Below are 17892 nucleotides of genomic sequence, written 5' to 3' on the forward strand. Positions count from 1 at the left end.
TATATGAGGGCTGAAAGACTGATCAGTCAAGGTGATCAAGATGATGTTTAAAATCCTAGCGTAGAAAGGGCAACTTTATCTGTTTCAGTATGTTGGCTGGTCAAAGTGAACCATAGACCCCTTCCCCCCTCTCTCCCTCCTCCCATCTACACTAGGATTTTAAAACATATTAGCTATCAGGGTCTAAAAAAATACATCTCTTTTAGACGCACCCTCAGAAAGGGGATAAAACACTCTAAACTAACTCTCTGCTGCTATGAAGGTGCATGACTCCAGTGAAGTCAACAGAGTTGTGCATTCTTATGCCAATGGCGCATTTGGCCTTATGGGGAACTTTTGGTTGTTTTCCGAGACCTATATGAATTTGAAGTCATCATATGAACTTGACATTGTTACACCTTCTGTGTGTGTGTTCAGTGGGATGAAGGTGCGCTTTGGCCTTGGGCTAGCTAACATGAGATAAAATCCTGGTAAAGACAAAGCAGCTTGGAACTTTCACACATATTAGCAGGTTAAGGTAAAGACCATGGGAGATATTAGGGTTCACTTAGGCCTGCTAATTCATACAAAACTTCAGCTACGTTCTCTCCACTGTGAGTTTACCTTGTGTTAGGTACCACATGTCAGCTAGCATGAGGTAAGAACTAGAGCTGGACATAATTTTTCAGAGGAATAGTTTATTCAACAAAAGTGCAGTTTCAGTCAATCCGAAACTATTCATGAATTTGACCCAAATAGTTTTTGCTGTTTGCAAAGCAACTGGTGGAGGAGGCCTAGTTAGTGGTGCTGCTGTTGTTTAGAGGTTAGGGCACCAACCTTGGCTGTAGAAACCCCACGTCCAGATCCCCACTTTGGAACAGACCCACAACACACTTCTTCAATCCACCAAAAATTCCAAAAAGTTTCTGATTTGGTTTGATGGTTGAATCATTTCCCTGCTTTTTTTAGTGGTGGTGGTGGGAGGGAGGGGGTTGAAACTATCACCAAAGCAAAAAAAATCAGTTATTCACCCAGCTCTAGTAAGAACACAGCTATTTTCTCAGTGAACACAAACCTTAGAGGAAAAATATTGCATTTTTCGGTTTTGACATACTCCATCCATCATCTTTATGTAAAACATTCATAAAACCTCCTGTAGCATGATTTTTGTTGGGGGAGGGTGCATGTTCCTTTCTGATACATCTCCTCTTCTGACTGTAATAAAGATGTAACAATTCACTGCCAAACAGACGGGGCGACACTGAATAATGAAAGCATTCAGGGCCAATTTTGGGGTGTCCTGAACCATTTTTTTCAAGTCATCTTGAAGAAAAGACATGGAAATGAAGAATTGCTGTTTAAGGAGTTGTGCTCCAACAGTATCAGATCTTTGCTTCTTCCCTTGTTGCAGTGGGTCATGTACAGCCAGTGGGCTTGTGTGGGAGTACAAACGCTCCAGTTCTTTTTTTCTGGCATTCTCCTGTAATGCAGTTTGATTTCTGTTCTCTAATTATTTTATGTGATGACAGCTTGGGGTTTGGAATAGCAAGCAGAGGTGGTAGCTGACAAAGACATAATCATGGATCATCTCTCTGTTGTCTCCATGGAACCCCAAACCTTATTTTAGAGATCTCCGACAATCTGCTCATCCCTTTCTCTAACTCAGTACAGATATCTGGCAAAGTTCAGTAAGCTCAGTGTGGTTCCTGCTTAATCACTACCCTCTTTTCAACTTTCGTTAAGATTTTTTTTTAAACAGAACATTCTCCATCACTTTTAATGAACCTTTACAAATAAAACTAGCAAAAAAAAAAATAGAAGTCCCTTTTTGTTGAATTAGTTCTTTCCCCTCACCTCTTCTGTTTAGTTAAAAGCAATATAACTAATGTAAGTGGGTTTTAGAAATGAAGGAATTGCCATATCATTGTCATGTCATTGACTATTACCTGTAGTCCATGCTTTCTAGTCTCTGAGAGCAGCCAGTCCCAGATGCTTCAGAGGAAGGTGTATGAAAAGGTATAATGGATAACAATGAAGTAATATGCTCAGAGACCAAATTTTACCCGTCAGTTAGTGGCTGGCCTATGCATACTGCAGCAGGGTTTATGTCCTGTAGACATTATTTTTTTAATCCTAACAGTAACCCCAAGCCTTCAAAAATCATGAGGCAGACCCCCCAAAATAATGAAATTGGCTTAATGGCCAGATGTTTTAAAAATAATAAATTTCAGATTACTTTGTCTTTGGGTTCTTTGCCTTAGGCAGAGGTGAAAGTAAACCGGTACACCCCGGTACGGTGTCCTGGCAAGAGCCAGTGCACCGTATCGGGGTGGATCGGCTTCCCCAGGCACAATTTAAAGGGCCTGCGGCTCCCAGCAGCGGCTGGAGCCCCCGGCCTTTTAAATTGCTGCCAGAGCCCTGCTGCCGGAGCCCTGGGGTAGCGTCGGCGGGGCTGGGGCGGCGATTTCAAGGGCCTGGGGCGGTAGCAGCAGCCAAGCCCTGGGCCCTTTAAATCGTCCCTGGAGCCCCGCCGCCACTTCCCCAGGGCTCCGGCAGGCTCTGGAGACAATTTAAAGGGCCCGGCGCGGTAGTGACGGCTGGAGCCCCGTCCCCAGAGCCCTGGGGAAGCGGTGGCGGGGCTCCGGGGATGATTTAAAGGGCCCAGGGCTCTGGCCGCTGCTACCGCCCAGGGCCCTTTAAACCGCTGCCAGAACCTGCGGCTGCTGCTGTTACCCCAAGGAGGGGGAAGGAGGTACTTGCTGGTACAGAGGGCTGGGGCTGACCTCCTCCAGTCCCGCCTCTTCCGCCTGAGGCCCCGTCCCTTCTGGGGGCCAGAGACGGCCCCAGCCCAGCCCCATACCGGTAAGTCCCTAGACTTACTTTCACCCGTGGCCTTAGGTCACACATGCCTCACATTTTCAAGCTTTTCTCTGTAACCAGGAGGGCTAGAAACTGAATTTTTTTAAAAAATGGAAGCTGAGATTTTCATGCAGTTTCTTGATTCCAGAAGCGGGGGCTTTAAGAAATATGCCAAAAAATCAGAGTTGGCAAACTGCTTGTTCTGCAAGGCCAAAAAATGGATTAAATGTGTAATTGACAGATTCAGTATAAATATAGAAGTTCTTGTTAAGTTTCCTTTTTGGAATTCTGCTAAGCTCTCCATCTCACTAATATCCTGTGGCAAACAGTACGAGTTTAATTGTGTTGTGTGGGTTTTTTTTAAAGTGCTTTGTGAGCTTTAAAATATAACACAGGGGGATATCCCTGCACTTTCTGGTCCTGTGTGGTGTATGGGCTACACTACCTTTGGGATGGTGCATGCTTTTCCTGGTCTTCTCTTTCTGCTCTGCCTTGGCCTTTCCTCCCTCTCATTCTTGTGGCTGACGTGTGTTCCCATGTGTACACAGAGGGAGCACAAGGGCCAGATTCTCAGCTGAAATAATTTGCTGGAACTCTATTGATTTTGATTATTTAAACCAGCTGAGAATCTAGCACAGGGAGTACAACTTTGACTGAGCCCTACACAGTGTGGGCAAGTAGAGGTGGACTCCTTTAGTAGTCTCTACCCATATACTCGCACTCGAGCTGGTCACGATCTGCCACTTGGTGCATACACTTGTACTTTTAAAAAATGCTTTTACTGTGTCTCTAGTATCTGTGGTTTGATCTGTTCTGTGTAATAAGCAAAACTTTCATTTCTTCCAATCTCCGTGTAACCATCGAAGCTGACTCTTTCCATTGAATCTTTCTGGGCAATATATTTGGTTCACTGTCAGGCTTTTTGTGACAAGGTGGTGTTAGCCAGCTTCCTGGTGGCTTAGAGAGCACCAAGGGTACTGGGTATGGATGGAGTAGGAGGGATTTAGGTAGTTTGAGTGGGTTTGGAAGGTTAGAAGGGATCACTTGGACCTGTAGAGAACCTGATGAGCTGATGAGGTAATTAGCTCATGAATGGGACAGCTGGGAAAAGAAGGCAAGCAGTATAAAAGGCTGAGCCAGGGAGCAGAAAGGGGGACTTCTAGTTGCTACTATATCTGTGATCTATCTGGTGCACAGGGGAGAAACAGTGACAATAAAGACACTTGGTGCAGGTACACTGGTAGATCATGTATGCTGTTTAATTCACCCAGAGGGCTTACCAGTCTACAGTGTTTCCAGGTGCTGAAGGGGAAATTCATTTACAGCCAGGCATTTATAGTAAAGAAGTTCATAAAAACTGGCAACACACAAAAAATATTTTAGAACCTCAAATGCACAGATGAAATCTCCTACACCAGATATGTTTTTCATAGCACAACCTTTTGGTAGAAATGAAATGTTATTAAACTATTCTGTGTATCCAGTGTGCTATTTTTGATACAGGAAAGCAGGGCTGGCTTTGGAAATGCATATGATGAAAGCCTGAAAAAAACAAAAGTCAGTAGTGGTTCAGATCCATGTCATTATTTTAACCAAAACCTGACGCCTGGAGTGGGTTTTCTTAAATAGCTTTGACTTCTATTGATTAGGAATTTTTGACTTTTCTGAGAAAAAACAAGCAGAAAAAAATGTTAAACAAATACGGATGTTGTGTTAATAATATAAACATTACTGTTCCAGATAAAGAAGGCTGTGCAGCAGGAAGGCTTTGGCAGAAAAAAGCGAGGCTATAGAGAGATCAATGAAATTGACATAAACATGAATGATCCTTTATTTACAAAGCAGTGGTACCTGGTAAGCAAATCAGTCATTTTTAATAAAGATCTTCAGTAACCAAAAAAACCCAGTTTACTTACACATTATTCCTTCTTGTTCATCATAGAATATCAGGGTTGAAAGGGACCTCATCTAGTCCAACCTCCCTCCTCAAAGCAGGACCAATCTGCAATTTTTGCCCCAGATCCCTAAATGGCCCCTTTAAGGATTGAACTCACAACCCTGCATTTAACAGGCTAATGCTCAAACCACTGAGCTATCTCTCCCCTACAACTTGTTGCACTAGTCTGGGAACATGCCCTCCAGACTTTTCACCAGAACTTTGAACTTATTCCAAGATAATTTTTCCCAGCATATATAGGGAGCCTGCTGCATGCTGGGACTGGAGTTAGGAGCATGACCCAAAGTTAAATGATTTGAACCTGAGTTTCTTACAGACTGGCTGAGTGCTCTAAGTACTGGGCTATTGAGTATGAGAGAGAGTAGCACCACCTTCTGCTCCTGCTCTTTGGGTTTGTCCCTAAGCCCTGGTCTACACTGGGTGTGGGGGGAGGGGGATTGATCTAAATTATGCAACTTCAGCTACGTGAATAAGGTAGCTGAAGTCAACATACTTAGATCAACTTACCATGGTGTCTTCATCCTAGTGAGTTGACCGCTGCCGCTCTCCCATTGACTCTGCCTGCGCTTCTCACGACGTTGGATTACAGGAGTCCACGGGAGAGTGCTCGGGGGTCGATTTATCGCATCTAGACTAGATGCAATAAATCAATCCCTGCTGGATCAATCACTGCCTGCTGATGCGGCAGGTAGTGAAGACATACCCATAGTTTCCTTATGAATCTAACCCTTTGCTTCCAGATTTCCCTTTTTTAAATATACAGATAAAAACAGAGTTAAAAAGGCTTGAAATCAAAACAATTTTTTCTTGACTCCTTGATTCACTGAATTTTTTTTTTAAATTGGTTTGGGGTTGACCTGAATTGATTTTTTTAAAAAGTTTTTGGACCTGCCAGTGAACCAAAAAATTAGTTGTTTGCACAGCTATAGTTGAAGGTGGAGGTGTCACACATAGGAAAGAAACCAAAATCGGAATAGGAGGGACCTCAGGAGCTAGAGGAAAGTTGTTGATTAAAGTTGGTCAGAACATTTTTGTTGAAACTTTGCTTTCCAAAGGAAAATGCGGGGTGTTTTTTTTTTTCAAAATTGAAACATTTTAAAAAAAATGTTGACCTTGACAACAATTCCAGGAAAAAATCAAAACAAAAAAAATTGTTTCAGAAAATTTTCATTTAGGAAAATTATGGATTTAAATTTCAGAATTTCAGTGTTTTGTTTCAGAATTTTAAAATTGTTTTGAATTTTATTTTTTTTTCATTTTACATTTATTTTTACATCATTTCTTGACATGTCAGTAGTAGAAGAGCATAACATGCAGTACGGATGTGTCAAAATATGACAATATAGTAGTTATTTGTATTTTATTTTACTTTTTAAAATTGTTAAGAGTAGATGCTACTTCGTACTGATTTGAAACGTATTATATTCTTTTCTAGATCAAAGTGTCTCCTATTTGTGTTGCAATGAAACAATCTATTAAACTAATTTCAAATATTGTTTGCATGTTGTTCCCAAATTATGAGAGAGACAAGGTGAGTGAGGTAATACCTTTTACTGGATCAACTCCAGTTGGTGAATTAGACAAGCTTTTGAGCTATGTGGAGCTCTTCTTCAGGTCAATTCAACTATCTGTTTCATTACAACACAAACAGGAGACACTTTGATCTAGAATGAAACATCTTATATTCTAATCAGCACTAAGTAGCAGCTGCCATTAATGATTTCAAAATTTCAGAATGAAAATTAGAAATTCGAAAAGAAAATTAAAAGGAGTACGTGTGGCACTTTAGAGACTAACCAATTTATTTGAGCATAAGCTTTCGTGAGCTACAATATGCATCCGATGAAGTGAGCTGTAGCTCACGAAAGCTTATGCTCAAATAAATTGGTAGTCTCTAAGGTGCCACACGTACTCCTTTTCTTTTTGCGAATACAGACTAACACGGCTGTTACTCTGAAATCTGAAAAGAAAATTAGAAATTCAGAAGAAAATTTTGATATGAAAATGTTCCTCAACAATTTCTTTTGAAATTTCCAGATTGTGGGAAATTTCACAAATATTTGTTTTGAGTCCAATTTGGAACAAAAGACACTTAGAAATATTGACCGTTCCCTCAAACCAGAAACTGAGAGTGTCAACCAGTTCTACTGTTGTTGATGATGGAAGGGAGATAAGGGATATGGTGGGAGTGCAGAACATGTCTAAGCAATTCAACTATCTATAGTTCAATACAGTCCTTGAAAAAATGTTTATCACAAATAGAGGTTATTGTGTATATTCTTTTATGTCCTTAGTGAGAATATATTTGAGGTGATATTGAGCAGATACCCTCAGACATCTGACCAACCGGTTGGTACAGAAGCACCCTATCTAAGGCCCCAGTCCAACAAAGGCATTAAGTGTGTTTAATTTTAAGCATATGAATAATCCCATTTGATTTCAGTGGGACTACTTACATCAGGGCTGGCAAAATTTTTGGCCCAAGGGACACATCGGGGTGGGGAATTTGCTTGCAGGGCCGTCAATGTAGGGCTGGAGCAGGGGGTTGGGGTGCGGGAGGGAGTGCGGGGTGTGGGAGGAGGTGTGGTATGCAGGAAGGGGCTCAGGGCAAGGGGTTGGGGCGCAGGAGGGGTGCAGGGTGTATGAGGGGGCTCAGGGGAAGGGGTTTGGGGTGCAGGAGGGAGTGCACAGTATGGGAGGGGACTCAGGGCAGTGATACAGGGAGGGGTGCAGAGTGCAGGAGGGGGTTGGGGTACAAGGTGCAGCAGGGGGCTCAGGGCAGGGGGTTGGGGTGCAGGAGAGATCGAGGTACAGCAGGGGACTTAGGGCAGGGGGTTGGGGTGCAGGAGAGATCGAGGTGCAGCAGGGGACTTAGGGCAGGGGGTTGGGGTGCAGGAGAGATCGAGGTGCAGCAGGGGACTTAGGGCAGGGGGTTGGGGTGCAGGCTTCAGCCTGGTGCAGCTTACCTGGAGCAGCTCCGGGGTGGCAGCGGCATGCACCGGGGCCAGGGCAGGCTCCCTGTCTTCCTGCGCTGGCCCAGCGCCGCTCCAGGAAGTGGCTTGCACCACGTCCCTGCGGCCCCTGGGGGGCTCTGCTCGCCTGTGGGTACCTCCCCCAAAGCTCCCATTGGCCGCAGTTTTCCGTTCGCAGCCAATGGGAGCTTCAGGGGAGGTATCCAAAGGCAAGAGCAGCACATGCAGCCCTCTGCCCCCCCTTCCCCAGGGGCCGCAGGGATGTGGTGCTGGCCACTTCCTGGAGTGGCGCAGGGCCCATGACACCATGGGGGTGGCAAATCCGCGGGCCGGATCCAAAGCCCTGAGGGGCCGGATCTGGCCCGTGGGCCGTAGTTTGCTCACCGCTGACTTACTTGCTTACATGCTTCTCTGGACTGGAATCTAAGGGCCTGACCCTGAATTCACTGGGAGTTCTACACATGGGTGCCTTGTGAGATCAGGCCCTAAGAGGGGTCAAACCTTATGCTGTCTCAGAATTCTCTTGCTGTTGCGGGTTTATTTTTCCATCTTCCATATTATATAAATATGTGCTCCAGGGTAAATGAGACATACCTGACATAGAATATGTGCAGTATGTACTAGGCAGAAACTCAATGACTGTAGAAAATGGACTATCCGTGCACACACACACGTGCATGCATGCACACGCACACAAAAGAAGAAGAAATAATAATACTCTTTTGCTTTTCAATTGATGTATTAGATCAACACTGGTCAAGCAGATGGGACCCCTGGACTTGATCTAAATGTGGCTGAAGCCTGGGAGCTGGGATATACAGGGAAAGGTGTTACCATAGGAATTATGGATGATGGTAAGTGAGGATTCCAATCCACCCTAACTAAATTAGCCTTCAGCATTGGTTCTCCACTTGTAAGGTAACTCCCTTCTCTCCATACATCTGAAGAAGTGGGTTTTTTACCCACAAAAGCTTATGCCCAAATAAATCTGTTAGTCTTTAAGGTGCCACTGGACTTCTCGTTATTTTTGAAGATACGTACGACAGTTTTAGAGGTTTAAATAGCTTACTCAGTATAATCTTATGCAAAAACTTTTTTTTAAAATTTGAAATAAAGTATAACCTAGATTAATGATAATGCCAATGTTGCTCTCCAGATTCTGTAAAGACTTTGAGAGCAGCAGGGGAAAGGCACCATAAGCATATGTGTTATAATTGGGCCATTGAAGTGTAAACAGCCAAACCTTATACAACTTTAAGTAACCCCTAATTATTATAAATCACACACAGAGCTCTTTTATGGCAATTAGGTGAACGTGAGGACACACATTGACTTCAGTGGGCTTTCAGTGGGGATTTCAATTGCCTTGCACACAGTAGATATAAGAGCATTTTCCCATTTTAAAATATTGACGTAGAGCAGAACCAAAATAATTAATACTTTCTCACTGGATGTCCATACTGACCCGCATATTATATACATTAATAGTTTAGGGTAAAATGGAAGTAGGAGAGAAGATACAGCATGTTGAAAAAACAGCTGTACTTTGCATGGATTCATCAGACTGTCAAAATACAAGAAAGACAAGGTAGGTATGGCAACATCTTTTATTAGATCAACTTCTGCTGGTGGAAGGTACAAGCTTTCGAGCTCCAGAGCTCTTCTTCTTCTCTCATGACCTGGGCCAACAAACAAACACTGCACACAAAATACAGGAGTCTCTTAAAATTTCTCAGCACTTTTGAGCTAGTTGAATTTTGCAGTGGCTGTGTACACTGGCCATGGTGACTGAACAATACTAAAAATAAGTGAAAGAACTGAAACCACCAGGATCTTCAGTGATCCACTGGGATCTGTCCCTGTTCTATTCTGGTATTCCCCCCCCCCCCCCCAACCTGTTCCATACTCAAGTGAGACAGCTGGGTAAATAGCGAGGCAGATTGGCCTGTGGTTACATCAGTATGGGGACATCTCACCGCTCTCTTCCTCGTTTTCACGGGTCCCATTTAGCAAGGCCTGCCTCTTCAGCGACTGGGCACAATTGCCACCTGAGTGACAGTGAGCTGGTTGAGGCTCAGTCTAAATTAGGCTGCTGAGGCCATGCTAGTTAGCTGGAGGGCGCATTTAGAGAGTGGAACACAGAAGGAGGTCCCCCCCATTAACTGATACCCTGTGACTATTCTAGCAAACCAGCTACTTACAGGAATGTTCACCAACCCAGCACATTTTAAGTAAATGTTTGCAGACAGCCCTTTCTGAATTTGTAAATGTGAATATTTGCACTTCTCAGAGTTATGCTCATCCAATCAAAGAACAGAAACATTGTGTGTGACCTGAGAAGGCCAGCCAACCCAGCTCAAGTTACCAGGAGCCCATGGTCCCTCGTCATTTCCATCAAAATTGCTGAATTGTTTTGGTGGGGTGGGTAGGTGGAATCTGAAAAAAAAAAAGTCAAATTTTGTTTTGACATTTTTTGAATGACATTTTGATTTTTTATATGATTTTTCATTTTGATTTTTTTTAAACGGGGGGGGGCTGAAAATAAAATATGCTGTTTTGGATGTAAACAAAATTTTCTCAATCTCTGGTTCAGGCATTGAACCAAAAAAATCAATTAATCAATCAATTCACAGATCTAGATTAAATCCATGGACTATACTGTTTTGTTTTGCAGAATTTATTCATTATGAGCGTCTCTTGGTTTCTGGACAGAATCACAGAGAAGTCACAAATTTTTCATAGTTTTTGTGCAAAACTATAAATAGGCCCAGTTTGCTCAAAATATCAATGGATGTGAGTGAATCTTTGGGGGATTTTCTAATTTGTAACCAAATTCAAAAGCAGTTAACTGAATGTCACATGTCTTAAACATCACACACATCTAGTTTTAAGCTCAGTAAGCGCTGTGAAATACCTTAGTAAGCTGAATGCTCAGTCTGTAATGATATTCAGAAGTTTGCAAATCAATCTGTTCCACCATTAAGAATTCTCTGGCACTATTTGCGGAAACAGACATGTTTGCCCCAGTGATCTATCCATTTTTAATTTAGGTAATATTCTGCCTACTTAATTTTTCTGTGCCATTTCCAATGGCTATGATAGTTCCCTTTCCTCTCCTACACTTTTGTGTATTAAAACTGTATGCTATTAGGGCCTGAATCCAAAGCCCACTGAAGTCAGTAGGTTTTTGATCGAGCCTTTAAAAATTTGATGTTTCCTTAACCAGAGGTGGCTGCATCTTAGAGGTGGGTGAAGTAATCTGTGTGTCAATATATTCAATAATAGAATATAGATATATATGTTTGTAAAGCGTATTGGGATCCTTTCAGATGAAAGGTACTATATAAATGCAAAATATTACTAGAACTACCATTACTAACCATATATGATCCAATTTAGATACTTGTCCCATAAATTTGGTGGCTCATTTCACACTTTTAGGTGCAAATTGGCACTTAAGAATTGATTTACTGGATTAAAAGATCCCAACTAAGATCACAGCAGAATTGGTACCCTAATTTAAAAGTCCACATTTGAATATTGGGCTCTCAGTCCAAACAAGTTTTGAGACCAGCATTATTCCTTATTATGGTTTTTCCTATAGTAGCAATCGACTCTTATTGCGCTTTATGGTTATTATAAAGTGTTTGTTGTAGGGGTTTTGGTTTGGTCTCTCTTTTTTTGGAATGTTAACCTGTGGTTTGTGTGCTGTCTTTGTCTTATTGCAGGAATTGATTATCTTCATCCTGATCTTGCCTCAAATTATGTAAGTACACACGGACCTTTCCTGTAAAATGTGAGACTCTTTATTGTTTTGGTCTGTCTTTCATACAAAATGTTTACACACTGAATGGAGGAACTGCGCAGCTGAGCTACTGATCTTGCAGATGATAAATTTTACATAGAAAGCAAGTGGTCTAAAAATGGGACCTGGCCAATTGCCAGACATGAGCTTCCTGGGTAAGGAATGAAACAGTGAGGAGGAATGATGCTGTTACCTACCTTTAAATAAGCTGCAGTCTGCAATATTGGATTTAGGACAGAAATGAGTAACCCGGGAATTGGCTCTGAATCTTGCTGTTAAAATGCAGAATTCACCTATTACATGGAGAACAACAGAGATGCTACTTCCGTGGGCTATGGCAGGGCTGCTGTTTGTTCACAATGGCTATAGTATGTATGAGAGTTTCAAAACTACGGTAACCATGTACTTCATTTACAACATGTGATTAAATTCAACTTTTCAGAGCATTCCCTGATCCTGCACATGGACTGTGTGTCTGTCGCACAATCAGACACTGTGTACAGTGTAAAATGATTGTTTCTTCAAACTCACCTCTGCTTTACCTCTGTTGTCATGGGCTCTTATCTCTTAGTATTTTAGACGCTGTTCTCATTGTCCTGTCATCTTTGACATTACTGCTCTCTGTCTACCTGCTTCTGCTGGTGCCCTCAGTTGCCACTCTCTGCGTGTTATGCTTTTTTTACATTGAAACTGATTGCTATGGTTAGGCCATTTGTTATGCAATGGGGCTCAAAGAAGCGTAACACTGATGGGGCTTTTGAAGCACTTAGGTAGCCAGTATTGCCTCTTTCTTAAAACCACATGCACAATAGGTGGGGCTCTCATTGCATATCAAGGTGAGAGGGTGTACCACTTTCTGGAACATTTTTTGAAACATCTTTTTGCCATGCATACTTCCCCCCCCCTCCATTCCACATAAGGGATTGATTCCATGGTCTTTGTTATAGGACTGTGTAACAAGAGGTGGTGGTGGAGCCTGGAGGGCCAGTTGGCCTAGTGGCTAGAGTACCTGGCTTCCTGCCCCTGCTTCTGTGGTTGAGGTGCCTCAGTCTTTAAGGCAGGGGGAGTAGGGGGACCTGTTCCCTCCCACTCCATCAGGTCATAGCCCAGGGCCCTGTGTATGTCACCCCTGAGTAGGGGACCTCCCAGCAGGGAGTCTATGTTCAATGCCCTGGGCTACTTCCTACTATTGCCCCTTTAGGTTGAGGCAAGGCCCCTACAGTCCAAGCTCCTGTGGTGGCTTGTCTCTTAGTAGTGCCCCCTTGTGGGCCCTGGATAACATCTTGATGTGGTCCCAGATTCCTCGGGGCAGGGCAGCTGTAAGTTTGGCGGGATCAGAACCCCCACAAGGTCTCCATGCTTCAGTCACCGAGGTTCCTCTCAGGCCAGGTGCTCCTAGGTCTCATTCTCCATCTTCTTTGGCCAAAAAGACACTACTTGGGTCCCTGGTGGCTGTCTTGGCCAGCAGGCTAGCGATCCTTTCCTCAGGTAGGGCGGCAGCTAGCTCCTGCCTCTTCGCCTGTCATCCCTGAACTGAGCCAGGCTCCCTCCTTTTCTCTCCTCTCCAAACCTGGCATGGGCTGTAGGTATAATGGGGCGGAGCTAGCTGAAACCAAATGCTCTCCTTAACCCCTTCTATGCTGGTGGGTGGTTCCTCTGCTTCACCACAGGATGTCTCTGGTATTTTCTCAATCCATTGGACAGGACAACTACTGCCATTATAATGTATGCCAATTTTTATGTATGGAATATGTGAGACAGTTCAGTATCACAGTTTTCTTTTGATACTATGGGTGAAATTCATCACAGTGCAGAGGCCAGGCACCAAGGCTCATGCATTGCTTAAGTCTCATTTAAACTATATTGTGTAGGTTTAAACAGGATTTAAGTGGTGCATAGACCTTGTGCAGGCTCTCTACACCGGGATGCAATTCACAATAAAGGAATATACAAAACCATGCAATGCACTGTGCCTATCACATGGTCCTGGGTAATCTTTAGCTATACAATAGGCTCATTGATGTCATCTCTGTTTCATATTAATGAAAGATTGTGTGAAAGATAAGCACAGCTTATAACCTTGTCATGTCTAGCTCTATGGCTGACCACAGATATAATGTGGAGAAGGGTAATTCAGTTTCACGGAGGATACTGGTATTTCAGAATCTAGTTCCATTCTGATTTGGGACAAAACCCAAAGATTTCAGTCCCCTGTGAAAGGGAATGGAGCCCTGACTCAGGCCTGGCAGGCTGAAGAGCATCTGGGAGCCTAAAAGCCTCAGCTAAGCTGGGGGCCAGATGGGCTGCTGAGGAGCCAGGTTGATGAGCTGCCACGTAGGATTCCATCAGACCCTGGTCTCTGTTCTGTGAGAACTTTGATAAAATTGAACCATCTTTGTGCAATGTTTTGATTTGGATTAGTTGGCGGTCTCCAATGTAAAATCGACCAGCTCTTATCAGCTGTTCTAAATCATCCAGTGTATAGCTTTGCTGAACAATCTCAACATGTCCTTGGCATTTTCTTCATCCATTGGACAGGACAACTACTGCCATTCTTTTCAATTGACTTGTGGTTTAATGTTGGAAGGTGTGGTTACAAATTTTATGAATTTGGGAATCCTGAAAGCAAAATTGCAAATAGATTTGATTTCCAAGCGTGATTAAAAAGAACAAGGAAAGCCAGGCTTGATGGTTAAAGAGATGTTACACAGATACACTGGCACAAAAATGATAGGGGAGATGATGATACATTTATTCTTACATGGGATTCTTTTCAGCCAGCTATTTTTAAAACCGTTTCAAAATCCTCTAGTGCAATTTAAGAGAACAACAAGCACACAGAAAGGGTGAAATTCTGGATCCACTGAAGTCAATAGCAAAGTTCCCACTGACTTCAATGGAGCCAGGATTTCACCCGGACTGTGTAGAAGAGGGAGGCATCCATGAATGACAATGCACTTGGAAAATAGCCAAAGAATGTAAAGTGCAGGGGTGGTCAGTTTCACACCTTATTAATCTACTTAATGACTTGATTGCAGTTATTAAATCCTGTGTTTTAACTACAATATGCTTATCCCAAATGAGTGACTAAGCCAGAAGTTTATTTAAATTGAAACAAATAAAGTACACTACACAAAGATGACCTTTATATGTGTGTCTTTTTACATCTAGAGCCAAGAGAATAGCATATGTTATTACTACTATTAACATATCATTTATCCAGCAGTAATAGTGTGGGCAAAACATGAAAGATGACCCGGTCTCTAAAAAGCTTATGCTTTGAATAGAGACACAAGGTGGTTGAGGTAGTATCTTTTATTGGACCAACTTCTGTTGGTGCAAGAGACAAGCTTTTGAGCTTCCACAGAGCTCTTCTTCAGGTCTGGGAAACATGCAGAGCATCACAGCTAAATACAAGGTGGAAGATTGTTTAGCGTAAGTAGTTAACACATATTTCAAGGGACCTTCCACCTTGAACTGGTAAATGAATATTGTCAGGCTTTGGAGCAGTGTGTTTTAAGACTGTATTTGAAATGCAGAGAGGATTCTCGATTCATCTGGTAAAGGAGGGGGTCCCAGGAGTGAGGAGCAACATGAGAGCAGGCGCAAGCATAAGAATGTGAGAAGGGACCAAGTGGAAGTGTTAAAAAGGGAACATGGTCAGAAGAAAGGAAGCATGGGGGAGCAGGGGAGACGTGAGAGCTAGGGGAAATGGAACCAGAATAGTAGGCAACAGCGGAGCTGTGCAGCGCCTTCAAACTGGCTGCTCTTGATGTGGAATGTGAGCAGCAGCCAGTAAGGTCAGCAGGAGAGTGACATTGTCCAAGCAGAAGGTGAGGAAGATGATTTTGGCAGTGACATCTTTGATGGACTGCAGGGAACAAGCTGGGAAGCCAGAGAGAGAGAGAAAATAGGTCAGCGTAAGATAAGGGATTTGTTTATAGGGATGGAGAGGAAAGGGTGGCATTTAGAAATGCTATAGAGGAAAAAAGAAAAGGATATTTGTGGCACCTTAGAGACTAACCAATTTATTTGAGCATAAGCTTTCGTGAGTTACAGCTCACTTCATCAGATGTAGAGGAAAAACAATACTAAGTGACAGGCTCAATAAGGGAGAGGAAAGGAGGAGATGAAAGTGACATTGACATGAGTAACAGAGAGAAGAGGACTTTCCAGCAGTGATGGAGAAAGGAACAAGAGGGGAGCAGAGGGCAGGAAGGACAAACAGGAAAGGTCGTGGTCCCTGTCTGACAAGATCACCCTCTAAAACACCAACACAAACTTGATCTACTTAATACAAGAGCCTAAAAACATGAGGAATAAATTGAAATAAGCCATTGTGTTTCAAATATTGCAGTGCTTCCACAGAAAATGCTATCCATACAATCAAGGCAAGGACAGTCTATATAGCTGGTCCTAGATTCAGTATGAATTAGCTGTAAATATAGGATGGGGCACAGTAATATCCTGATCCACACTAATCATAATTGAGCCAACAAAAAGCCATTTTAAAATGTCATCATCTGGGGCAAACATGTTACTTATGCAGAGAATTGTTTTTGCTTCAGTGAGCTGTAATTTGAAGCAGGTATCAAAGATTTGGTTTCAGCTGGATCTAAGACCAGACCTAGATCTAAAAATGAGATTAAATCACAGTGCTGGGACTGGATCCCTCACATCACCAAGCTCACACAAGACCTGTAGTCACCTGTTTGAGAGACGTGAGAGTTCTCGCAAACAGGACCTCAGAGTTTTGTGACATTTGCAGAGTAGGGAGGCTCTTTATTCATCCAAAGCATCTATGACTCACCAGGATACATAGCCTGACATGTAGTGTTTTATTCTACTGCCCATCAGCATAGCACGTGAGCATCTCCTACCTAAAATTGACAGCAATAGTTTCCACTGGATTTCGTGGAGTCTCTGGCATGTCTCCTTTTTCAGGGTAAATTGTGCTGCTTCTTTTTTAAAACGGTTTTGTTAATTTCCTTTGTTGTATGCTTGATTGGGATTTATGGGGTAGAAGGGAGTGTCATTCTTATGGTGGAAAGACCTTTTAGAAGAGGTAGGTTTAGCATTGTTCCTAAAGACAGTCAGACTCTGAATTCACTCGATTTGCTCCAGAAGTGGAAATCCCCTCCCTTGTTCCCCTCTCCCCCAACCCACTGTAATCATCTATAAACTTTCAATATTGAGTGGCAAGGAAATTCAGTGAAAAGACAACTGAGCTGTTAAATATTGGAGAGTAATGCTGATGCCATGTTGTATAAAGTAAAGAATGATCTCATCCTCTTATCCTAAACTATATTGGGCCAGATCTTCAGCTGGTGTAAATTGACCTTGCTCCATTGCCTTCCCTGAAATTCAATAGAGGTATGACAATTTACACCAGTTAAAGATTTTCCCTTAGTTTGTGTGACAGACAGAGTAATTAGCCCAAGGCTGGGTACAGTGCTTCTGTCATACTGACAGAGAGTGGGAGTGAGGTTTGCCCAATTAAAAATTCACATCATAACCCTTCAAGACAAGTAATTGAATGTTTTTGACATCTCTCCATGTTATGGGCATTGTAAGAAAAGCCTTTGAGAACTGCTTTAAAAAGTGAACTCTCTCAGCTGTTTCCAAGCCACTTGAGGTCGGAGTATAATAGGTTGTCAAAGGAGAATTAGGACAGAAATCTTTTTCTCCTATGGAGACCATACAGCAATACATTTCTTATTAACATGTCACCTAGCCTGTTACATCACGGGCTTTGGTTTGGCCTTATAAAGTATGGGCTCTTGAGTAAGCCATCCCATGATCGGAGTGCTGCTAGCCTGACATTTACAAGAGCAGCAGAATGACATGAGTGAGAATTAGCTTCTAGCAAAACATTACTATTGAACATTTTTACTAATGATATTGGTTGACATTTTAAAACTTGGGTGCCTAAAGTTGGGGGGGGGGGTCTATATTTAGGCCCCTAAATAAAAGTAGCCTGGTTTCCAAAGGCTCTAAAATACCTGCAGCTTCTATTTTCATGAATAAGAATCATGGGGTTTCAGCACAGTGCAAAGGGACATTAAAGATGCCCTTAATAGGCAGCTGGGGATGCCCTTGACATGGGAGAATCCTGAGGTGGCATAGAACTAGTTGTCATAGTATTGTGCCACCCCCTCATTGCTACATGTGGTGTCCTAGAAGCATGATGGGGTTTAGACAGAACCCATGGGGTCTCTACAAGCTGGTGTTCTGAGTTATGCTTGGGGCCAAGCTGACCTCAGCTGGCCTAGGGATCAGAGGACTGCAGGGGTGTCTTAAAACCACCTCCTCAGCTGTGC

At 42.8% G+C, this 17892-nt stretch overlaps 1 protein-coding gene across 1 annotated transcript in view; it reads left to right on the forward strand.

Annotated features, from left to right (window-relative positions):
- Window positions 1-17892, forward strand: part of PCSK2 (proprotein convertase subtilisin/kexin type 2) — a 203363-nt gene that overhangs the window by 94426 nt on the left and 91045 nt on the right. Inside the window, exons 3-5 of the mRNA XM_048842753.2 lie at window positions 4579-4692; window positions 8513-8621; window positions 11496-11533. Of these exons, the coding sequence (XP_048698710.2) occupies window positions 4579-4692; window positions 8513-8621; window positions 11496-11533 (261 nt within the window). The remainder of the gene's footprint in view (window positions 1-4578; window positions 4693-8512; window positions 8622-11495; window positions 11534-17892) is intronic.

This window comes from Caretta caretta, chromosome 3, assembly GCF_965140235.1.
Source record: "Caretta caretta isolate rCarCar2 chromosome 3, rCarCar1.hap1, whole genome shotgun sequence".
Lineage (NCBI taxonomy): Eukaryota > Metazoa > Chordata > Testudines > Cheloniidae > Caretta > Caretta caretta.